The sequence below is a fragment of the Sminthopsis crassicaudata genome, chromosome 4 (genome assembly GCF_048593235.1).
Source record: "Sminthopsis crassicaudata isolate SCR6 chromosome 4, ASM4859323v1, whole genome shotgun sequence".
NCBI classification, from domain to species: Eukaryota; Metazoa; Chordata; class Mammalia; order Dasyuromorphia; family Dasyuridae; genus Sminthopsis; species Sminthopsis crassicaudata.
In genome coordinates, this window is record NC_133620.1 from 103,240,516 (window position 1) to 103,251,246 (window position 10,731).

At 54.1% G+C, this 10,731-nt stretch overlaps 1 protein-coding gene across 5 annotated transcripts in view; it reads left to right on the forward strand.

Annotated features, from left to right (window-relative positions):
* The window catches only part of SRGAP2 (SLIT-ROBO Rho GTPase activating protein 2), a 252,665-nt gene extending 242,197 nt beyond the window's left edge, over nucleotides 1-10,468 (forward strand). For 3 of the 5 annotated variants that reach the window (XM_074308983.1, XM_074308985.1, XM_074308982.1), the window contains exons 20-23: nucleotides 29-209; nucleotides 1,620-1,766; nucleotides 5,248-5,560; nucleotides 7,252-10,468. In XM_074308983.1, the coding sequence (XP_074165084.1) occupies nucleotides 29-209; nucleotides 1,620-1,766; nucleotides 5,248-5,560; nucleotides 7,252-7,635 (1,025 nt within the window). In that variant the 3' untranslated portion in view covers nucleotides 7,636-10,468. Of the gene's footprint in view, nucleotides 1-28; nucleotides 210-1,619; nucleotides 1,767-2,034; nucleotides 2,873-5,247; nucleotides 5,561-6,152; nucleotides 6,248-7,251 lie in introns of those variants that run through there. The other 2 variants (XM_074308986.1, XM_074308987.1) reach the window with 2 other exon arrangements.
* The last annotated feature ends 263 nt before the right edge of the window (nucleotides 10,469-10,731 follow it).

Below are 10,731 nucleotides of genomic sequence, written 5' to 3' on the forward strand. Positions count from 1 at the left end.
TTGTTTTCTTCTTTCTTGTCCCTTTCAGAGTGTGAGCCCATTGAGGCCATTGCCAAGTTTGACTACATTGGCCGGACAGCCCGGGAACTGTCCTTCAAGAAGGGGGCCTCCTTGCTGCTGTACCATAGGGCTTCTGATGACTGGTGGGAGGGCCGACACAATGGCATTGATGGACTCATCCCTCATCAGTACATCGTGGTCCAAGACACGTAGGTTGGGCCCTCAGGCCACAGGGCCGGGGTTACTGGTGCTGCCTCTAGGAGGTGGACTCTCAGTGAATCTTGACTGTCAATCATCTCCTCAATCGGGGACACTATTCTGGAAGCCCCCAGAGCCACCTCCCCCAGAGCCCAGGACCTAATGCCCTGACAGCACTGGCTATAGAAGGCAGCTGGCACTGGGCAGCTCCTGGACCCCCTTCCTAGACTGGGAAAACCCTTCCTTTCTGGCCTGGAAATCTTCATCCTGTCCCGGGGTTTTGGCTTTTTAGCAAATACGCATTTACCCTGTCCAGTGATCTCATTTATAGTGTTTTCTCACAAATAAAGTGGTTTCTTGGCTAAAGAAGCCCAGTCCAAAGACACGAGCATCGCTGATGAAGGCTCTTCCTGCTTTTCTGGGAAGCACCTGCATCAAGCAGCCTTGTGGAAGTGACCCAGTTTAGTTCAGTGACCCAGGTAACAAGAGGAGGAGCAGCAAGTCCAGCAGGTCTCCAAGAAGTTTGTGAGGGAAATGACATTGTTTAGGGGTTCCCCGTCCTGTTCCTTCTGGTTCCTGGCGTCCTGGCCCTCAGGCTGCAAGTCCTCCCTGAGCCGGGGCCCAGCCTGAGGAGTATCCCTCGGCCCCTGCTCCCACCGTCCTCCCCTTGGGTGTTGTGCTGCAGCCTAGAGTCCTTCCCTTCACATTATTTCTGAAAGGTCATGTCCTGAACGAGTCCTCACCCTCCCGGCCTGACCCTAGGCTGGCTCTGGCTCCCTCGATGACATCGAGGCGATCTGTGCACCCAGAGCCCTCCTAAAGTTAGCTTTTGACTTCATTACAAGAGCAAGCGGAAGACGAGCTGCGGGGCAGCGGGGGCTTGCTAGTCATCTCCCTCCAATGCGGTCACTAGCCAGAGGGGCCGGGAGAGCAGTGGAGAGGCCCGGGCCCAGCTCAGAGCTCTGAGTGGGCTTACTCCGACGGAGTGAGAGGCTGCCGGCCTGATGCTGCATCGCCAAAGCCCGAGCAGACTCGCACCTGGACGTGTCTCCCCCTCCTCCCGGGGGCAAGGCAGAGGCCTGCGAGCCAGACCCCCCTAGCTGGGCCCTGCCCGCGTTCCTGAGGGGTCTGCAGCCCTCAGCCAAGCTGTTCATTCTATCTGAAATCACTCAGACCAGTTCCTAGGCTTCTAACTCCCTGCTTTCCTGCCCTTTTTTTCCTCGCACAGGGCCAGCCCACCCAGGGCCACTGGGTACTGCCGCCATGTTGGAGCTCTGCTGGGGAGAGTGATGTGTGTGTGTGTGTTTGTGTGTGTGCGCGTGCGCGTGTGTACATGTGCGGGGGGGCCATGTTGCTAATTTAACGCTGCTTTTTGTGTTATGTCGTTTTCCCTCTTCCCTGCCTGCCCCTCCTCCCCCCAGCGAGGATGGTGTCGCGGAGAGGTCAAGCCCCAAGTCTGAGATTGAGGTCATGTGTGAGCCACCTGAAGAAAAGGTGACAGCCCGAGCGGGAGCCAGCTGTCCCAGTGGGGGTCATGTGGCCGATATTTATCTTGCAAACATCAACAAGTAAGCCTGCTTTTGGTTCTCTGCTCTCCAATACCCCTCCCCCCTGCTTTCCCCCAGAATAACCCTAACCCCCCTCCATCCCCGCACTGCATCTAGGGAGTCGCTCAAGTCACTCGGCTTCCCTGGCTAACGACCTGCATGCTCTCATTGCTGCCGGTTAGATGGACGGGGACGAGGAAGCTTCTGCAAGCTTCGATGCTAGGCCCAGGCTCCCTGCTGGACGCTGCCGGGCTACAAGGGGGCGCTCTCTCTCTCTGTGTCCCTACAGTGTCTGTCACCAGGAACCCACCTGGGAGTCCTAGGTCTGAAGCTGTTACCCAAAGCTCAAGAGTGGCCAGTGGCCCAGTGACTGAGTTTGTCCCAGACCTCACGGACCAAACTGTTCTGCCGAGGGGCCCCTTTGGTCCTGTCTCCTTGCTAACCCTTACCTAGGCGTAGATTCTCTCTTCTGCCGGGCCTGAGAGCCTTGGGAGCGCTAGGCCGGTGTTAATGATTGGCTCTTGTTGGGGCGCTGTGCTCCCCGCTCTTGGGACTCACTCCTGTGGAGGAAAGATCACCATTGCCTCTTTCCCGGCCGCCCCCGCCGCATCTCATTGCCATGTCACTTTGCCCCTTCACCCCGGAAGAAAAGACATGACAGTCTCCACGCGGCCTCAGCCCTCTCCCCCAGCTCCATTACTCAGGCTCCCTTCAGGCTTCTCGGTCCTTCGGAACACAGGCTTTTGACTGTGCTCCCCAGCTTCCCTTGTCACAGCGGCAGTGAGCTAGGGCCTGCCATCAGCCCACCTCTCGCTCTGTGTCCACAGCCCTCAGCCTCTTCGGGGCCCATTCCCGCTCTCGGACACCTGGTCTCATCTCTGTCTCCCCAAGGGGCGTGTCCCGAACCCCTCCGCCCGGCACCCCTTCTCCTAGGCCCTGACACTTGGGAGGTGCCAGTAAGGTGGCAGCAGGCCCCAGGCCGTGCTCCATGCACATGAACTAGCAGTGGAGCTAGTTTTTACTCCCATGTGGCTTTGGAAGAATGAAAAAATTGGCTCTAGGAAAACCTGTTAACTGTAGCTCTGGACATTGAAACTGGAAGGAGAATAAACTTGCTTGTTTCCAAACCCTGTCAGGACGCCTAGATCTTTCTGCCTGTTATTTTTCCTTTTGTTTCCTCCAGCTAGTTGCAGAAAGGACTCGACTCTAGGATAGTTTTCCTTGAACTTCAAGTTGGGGGAGTCAGTTAATTCCACCCTAGAAATATCCACTTACCTCCTTATTTAGAACTCTTTGTAACTTAAGCCAGTAGGTAAAAAACTATGAGGATTACATTCATTCCCCAACCCAAGGGGCAATCCCAAACTCACTACCCTAGTGAGAAGGCAGGCTAATAAAAGTCATGGTGGGCTAATCCTGTTTTCGTTCTTTATTTACAAGGTTGTGTTAATTATAAGGTTCTAATCACAATAATCCCAGCCTGTAATTAAGCCAATAACAGGGGAGAAGGGTGTAGGTGTATGGGTTTTTTAAGCCACCAGCTTAGTTGCTTTTAGTATAAAGGAATTCATGGAAGAAAACATTTAATAATTAAAAGTGTACCACCAATGGAAAAATCAGAGACCAAACCGCAGAAGTTTCCTTAAGTTCCCCAAATTTTATCTCCCTTTACCATAATATCATGGATTTAGATCTGGAAAGGGATCTTCTAAGCCCCCTAGTCCAAACCAATCACCAATTATGTGGAAAACCAAGGTCCAGAGAGATTAAGTGATGGCCCAGTCACACAGGGACGTGGAGGAGAAGCAGGCTTCCAGATCCATCTTGTCTTCCCCTGCACCACTATGGGCCCCAAACAAATGGGTGTGGGGAGTAGAACCAGTCACTGGGTGTGGCAGATCAGCCTTTGCAGAGAATCTTAAGGCAGTTTAGACCCAAACTCTGGCCATCCTGTTCAGACCGCAGGAAAGGTAGCCAATGGAACAAAAACAAGGCAGGGACTGAATCTACTTGAGGGCTGCTATCAAAACCCAGGAACAATGGCTTCATGTAGTAGAAAGAAAGCCATTTGGACTTGGAGTCTTAAAAAATCTAGAGTTAAGACCTGACTCAGGCCTGACTAGCTGGACGTGGACCTGGACCTCTTATGCCAGATGCTACCTCTCTAAGGTTAGAATTTGTAGAGTAGTTGCTGATCTGTTCTCATAAAATGTGTTTTCCTTATCAGAAATTCCCAAGGCCAATGAAATCAGATCAGGACAAAAGAAAAGTAAAAGAAAACCGAGAAAATCATAAAATGTTGAAGCTGGAAAGGACCTCAAGGATATCTGGTCCCACCCCACCACTTGGGCCCCTCCCCTGTCCTCCCCTGTGCTTCCCTGTCAGATCAGAGGCCTGAAGCCCAGTCTGATTAAGTTAGAGCTGCCCCCATTAGCCTGAGCTGTCTTTGGGAGACCTTTTCCTCACCAGTAGATGTGGCCCTGAGCCCTGGCAGCAATGGGCCCCCACTGCAGGGCCTCTCTTCTCCTTGTCCAAACTCAGTTCTGTCCCTTCCCAGCCCCACCCCAGCTTGTTCAATAGTGAACTACCCTTCTGATCCAGAAAGCAATTTCTTTTACATCTCTATAAATCTGTTTTCCTCATTTGGTTCCTTCGTAACTGCATCCAAGTGAACACTAGTGAGTTCTAAAACGGTGCCCAGTAACCACAAGATTGCCAGACAATCTAATTTAATTGTAGCGTTTACACAGAGCTTTAAGTGGCCTGAAATGATCTGACCGTGAGCCAAGTTAAATCTCATCTTTGGTTTATCAAGAAGTAAAAAAAAAAAAAAAATTTTAATCAGAGTTCATCCCTAACTCCTCAAGTATCACAGTTCTTTGAGAAGTTTAATCTCATCTTTGGTGTTTCAAGAAGTTAAAAAAATTTTTTTTTTTAATCAGAGTTCACAAAATTTGTCCTTAACTCCTCAAGTATCACACTTCTTTGGAAATTCTTTTGTCTGCACATTTTTAGCCTTATGCCATTCATTACCTGGCATACCCTTGTGCTGATGGTTTTGGGGATGGAGATTCTCAAAAGTTGTATGGTAAACATTCCTTTCCCTGTCCCCTTGAAAACAGAGTAATGCTCTGCTTAAAAGAAAGAAAGAGCCAGAGTGAAGGTGTCTCTGAGAGTCTGGGTCTCTCTTCCATTACCATGTTTCACATAATCAGACTTTCCCTTTGCATAGCCATTTGCATCTCAGGAGCTCAAAGCCCACCATCAACCAGTAAGTATCCATTTCTCCTTTGCCAGGCTTTTGGGGGTGGGGTAGGGAGGGTGGGGTAATGGAAGCGTGGGACAGCGTAGCCTTGGCAAGAACCCCCCTCCCCCACTCCCTGGAAAAATGCTGGATGACAGGAACTCATCCCTCTTCCTCTTCCCTCCTCTCCTTGGATCTGGGCCTGCTGGGACCTGAGCCAGCTGTTGCTCACACTTGTCTTTCTGTTTGTGATCGAAGGCAAAGGAAGCGGCCAGAATCTGGGAACATCAGGAAAGCCTTCCGGCAGAGTGAAGGCCATGGACTAAGCAGCCCCCTCCTGGAGTCCTCCTCCCCAGGACGCCCCTCCTCCCAACCTGTTATTAGCCAGAGCCTCCCCAAGGAGGGGCCCGATAAGTGTTCGGCCAGCGGGCACGGGGGTCTCAACTCCATCAGCAGACACTCCTCTCTGAAGAATCGGCTGGACAGTCCCCAGATCCGGAAGACGGTGACAGCCGGGAGGTCCAAGAGCTTCAACAACCATCGGCCCATGGACCCCGAGGTCATTGCACAGGTAAAACGGGGAATTTGCCGGGAGTTTCCCTCTGTCGCTCCTAAGAGCCTCCTGCAGTCAGTCCCAACCGCAGAGCAAGGAACACAGAATACTCAGGGCACTTTTATGACCAGCTGACCGGCGCACCTCTGGAGGTACTTTACAACAAGCATCGTTTGCTAGCACGCCTTTAAAGGTCCACAGTGGAAGCAGAAAAATATGGGCTCCTTCACTGTGTATGTGCAAATTAAGCATTTACCTATTTGCAAAACTTGCCCTTTTCCAGGCTGGCGCTAGTACAGGGAACGCCCGGTACGTTGTCCTCCTTAGGGATTTTGTAGCGCGAGGGAATTAGGCACCGAGACCGCAGCGCACGGCAGCGGGATGGGCCCAAAGCGGGTGACGCCTCTGGTTTCCCATTTGGATCCGATGATGCTCCTTTCACCCCGTCCCCTCCCCCCCCCCCCCCCCCCGTCATACCCAGGCACCTCCCCCTGACCCTGCTGTCTAGATACTGCCCAGAGGGGACGAGACCCCCAGGCCTCCCCATACCCGGGGCCTCCTTTCCTCTCCAGTCCATCCTTTTGACTTTTTGTTTTCCATGAACCGTTAGAGGGCTAGCCCCATCTTTAAAACCCCGACCGCGGCGGCCACTCCAAGCGGTGCACTCAGACGGCTCCCTCAGCTCTATAATTTCCATTAGTCCAGGTGGGTACGGGGGGCTTCCTGTCGCCCTTGACTGTCCTGCTTTTAGCGGCGCCGAGATCCCGCTCCCCGGGAAGACGCTGTGGTGCGCGCTCAGGGCCCGTCTCCTGGGTCGGGCGGCCCAGCTGGGCGCCCGACGTGTCTCGCTTCGCTAGGCCTCCAGCTCTGTGTCTGTGTGTAAGGTCTCGCTGGGAAGCGGCCTCCCCCACGGGCTTCCTCCCGGCTCCCTTCCCGCCCGGGGCTCGCAGCAATGGAGGGGCCTGCTCCCGCGGGACCGAGGAGCGGGATTCTAGGGGCTGTTCTCGAGTCTGGGAACATCCCCGGCCGAGCAGGGTGGGATGAATGGCTGCCAAGAGAAAGCTCGTCTGCCTCTGGCCGGCCTGGCCCAGAACCCCGGCCCTCGGGGCGCCCGGATCCCCCGGCGGGTGCCTGGGAGGGCGGGGCCGGGGGGAGGGGCGGGAGCAGGGAGGTCTCCCAGGGAGGCAGCTGGCTTGCAAACAAAGGTCCTTTGGTTCCCTCGAGTCCCCCAGCGAAGGGATGCTGCTTTTTGCTGAGCCCGTTCACATTGTAACTTCCAGAAGGCAACTCCCCTCGGTGGACTTTGGCTCCCCCTCCTGGTCAGTGCCCCCTTGACAGTGATGGATAGAAGGGAGCAGTATGGTAACGCTAGTGTTCCATCCCCGGGTGGGGGGCAGGGAAAGAGCTACCGGACCTGCCTCAGTCCCCATGGTAAGACCTGGGTTAGAATCTGTGCCTTCCGGTTCCGGGGCACCACAGCTCTGCTCTCAGTACCGGAGGCCGTCACAGGAAGGAGAAGGCTCTCCGAGCCCGGCAGGTGGCGCCCTCACTGAGCGGTCTGGGGCAGACTCAAGAATTTCCCGGCAGTGACCTAGGACACCCCTCCCCCCTTAGAAATTGGTCCTTGCAAGATTTGGCCTCCGGCAGTGTGGCGGGATCTTTGGTGACCTTTCATCGCCCCAGACTTAGCTTCCCTGGGTATTTTTCAGGATATCGAGGCCACGATGAATTCCGCCCTGAACGAACTCCGAGAGCTCGAGCGGCAGAGCAACGTGAAGCACACGCCCGACGTGGTCCTGGACACCCTGGAGCCCCTCAAGACCTCCCCGGTGGTGGCGCCTACTTCAGAGCCCTCCAGCCCCCTGCACACCCAGCTCCTCAAGGACCCCGAGCCCGCCTTCCAGCGCAGCGCCAGCACGGCCGGGGACATCCCCTGCGCTTTCCGGCCCGTCAAATCCGTCAAGATGGCCGCCCCGGTCAAGCCGCCCGCCACGCGACCCAAGCCGGTGGTCTTCCCCAAAACGAGCGCCAGCAGCCCCGGCGTCAGCTCGTCGGCCTCCCCCCAGCCCCCCGACAAGTCTTGTACGGTCTGACAGGCCCGGCGGCCGTTCCAGCGCCGGGACTGGCGGAACCGAGACTGTTCTTAAACCTTCCTATTTAACTAGCTTGGGGACTTCCGCTGAAAATTAGATTCTAAGTTATTCCTGCAGGAATAGACTTCCCAGCAGCCCGAACCCTCGAGAATGAAGCTCTCCCTGTCTCTTCCCTGCCCCATCCCCCTTCCTTAGCTTCCCCGTCAGTCATAACCCAGCCAGCTACAGTATGTACCAGTCTTAGGCGATAGCCAGAAATAGCTCTTTCCATTATCGGGTCACTGTGAAATCTGGCAAGGCCCACGGGACTCCAGTCTGCCCCCCTCGGTGTACGGGGCTTCCCCCCCCCCCCCCCAGCGGCACCATGCTTGGGTACTGGTTAAGCGAGTTCCATAGTCTCTGCTTGTCTCTGCGTGCGGGCGGCAGCTGTAGGTCACCGGGGTCTGGGCACGTGTGCACACTCCCGGTTCTGTGACCCGTCCGTCACTGCGCAGCCGCACAGGGAGCACCCGCTCTGTTTCCGTTACAAACCCCGTTTTGTCTGGGACGGGAGAACTCAGCCATAGAAATCTCTCTTTAAACAAAGCTTCATCAGGATGGGACTCACGCCCAAGCTCCACGGGGGCTGCTCTCCTAGGCCTCCTGTTATTTTGTGCTTCGGTTGGTTGGTGTTTACATTTACCCCCTCATCCTCCATAACTGCAGCCAAACTCTCCTGGGTCAGTCTCCCTAGAAAAATTTACTAAATGATACATCCCCGTTAGACGGGAGAGGGGCATGCTACTTCCGCTTTCTGCACTAGGAGGAACCCACTGAAGACTGTCCAGTGAGCCGGCTCTGGGAAACTTTTAAGAGAGTTCCTTCGGATCCAGCACAGGTTTGGGAAAGGTAGCTGCTGGGTGGTAGCTCTTACTCCTCCTGAAGTCAGGTGGCAGCGAAGCGTTTCATTCCAGAAAATCCAGGGAGGTTATAAAGGAGAAAGGTGGCCCGATCCTGCCCTTCCGCCTGCATCTCCCGCTTGGTTATGGCCCAGTGACTCTCACTGGAAATAGATGGGAGGGCCCGGTGAGACTGGGAAGGGCTGTCAGCAGCCATCGGGGTACCCCAGAAGTGTCCCTGAGGTTGAAATCTGGATCTGCTCTCTGCAGCTGGGAGAGGCACTGAGCCTGTGAACCAGGTACGGGCTGACGGGCTAACAGAGTTCTCCTGCTGGCGCTCTCTGGCCCTTCTCCGCTGACTTCCCCATCTGCTTTAAGCCAGTCTACCAAACTTGAGGGTGAAAGGTCAAGTGACTTAGAGCTCTTAGGTCTCTGATAAAGTTCCTAGTTAAAGCTGAAATCCATGTGTCTTACATTAGAACCACAGAAGCCATGTTTTCTGATTTGGAATCTTATTCCCTACCTGGTAACTATTCTGTGATTTAACAGAGAGATGATAATTGCCTTTTGGGAGAGAAACCTAAATGCCCCCATCTTTGGTTCAAAACATACATCCTACATCACTTTTTTTTCCTCCTTTAAATGGTTTGAAGTCAGGTCCATCGGAGGTAGCGTTCCTTTAGTCTGCATAAAGAAATGAACTTTGGGAGGAGGCACTTAACAGAAGTTCTGCAACATGGAGGGCAAAGGCCCCAAGAGACAGGAAGGGAGACCCAGTGGATTCCTCTGGTGACCTGACCAAACCTGGAAGAAGTGACTTAGACCCGCTGGCCTTGTTGAGCAGTCAGCTGCCGGCTTTAGTAACTCGCAGAGAGGATGAAGTTCGTTCTCAGTCCTGAGCCTCCAGTGGATCTGTCACCCCTGGGGATCTTTTTCCTTGGGGCAAGGAGAGTCTCATTCTTCACTCTACATTCCTTAGGTGACAGCTGGGAGATCCTTCTCACCCGAATGATCTGAGTTGGAATCCACACCTTCCATTTTCCTCCCACCCTCCCCAGCCTCAGGAAATGGTGGGGAAGCTTTCTCAAAACATCATCTTTGGCTCTGTTCTGTTACTTCTGGCCTTCTTTCCTTTTCTGGTCCTCGACATCCCTTCCATTCCCTGTCCCACCCAGCCAACACCCGGCTGCTGATTGGCACCGTGAGCTGAGCAGTATATGAAGGAGAACCCGAAGTTTAAAGGCTTAGTCCCCTACACCCTTGGGCGTCGGGGGGTGGACTCGTCTTCCCCCTCTCGGGTGCTCCTGGCACCAGGGAGATCACTGGTCCTGCCAAGAGGACTTGGAGAGCACGCCTAGGCAGGGCACAGTGCAATCAACTGGAATGGAGGTGACACACTGTGATTTTTACACCAACCTGGGAGCCAGCAGCCCAAGGGACACTGCAGAGAGAGCCCTCTGCCAGTGTCCCGACCCAAACCAGCGGAACACCCTGGAGAGAACCCCGTCCCGCTTCTGTGGTGTGAGTTGTGGACCTGGAGGGGAGGGACAGGAATTCGTCTTGGGGGAGAGAGGTTCTTGAACGGGGCCTGCACCCTGCCCAAAAGAAAAAAGAACAACGAATTACATCCAACAGCCTGCTGGCCTAGCCCCCATCCCCCAGGGATGGAACCGGCCAAGGGATGGACAGACCACTTTGGAAGGGCTGGTATAGATGTACTTCCTATTCAGAAGAGATATTAGATCTTCCAGGGAAATGCAATGTTGTGGCGTATGACTTGTATGTAACGTTTGTGTAAAATGGTATATTCTTTAAAACAATTGTGTTGATAACTGGAATAATGTATGTACGTATGCTTGGAAATGCTTTGTATGAACATAAGGCTGTCACTCAACAAAGGTTGGATTGGGGAGAATCCAAAGCACAACTTCAAAATAAAATACATTTTTAGGTTATGAGGTTGTATGTAGTTCCTGCCCCTCTCTTCACGCCCTGAAGTTTTTCTGAATAGGAGCTAGATTGGGCTGGGCTGGAGACATCCATTCCCGAAGCCTGGGCTATGTATTGGGGTGGGGGTCCCCTGGGTCACTCAAGGTCAGAGGGCTGAAAGGGCTGTATCTATTGGGGAGAATTTCAGCATCTCCATCTATGGAACTTCATGGAAAGGGCTGGCAGCTCAGCATTGGACAGCCTGTTTCCTTGACAACCATTCCCCGCT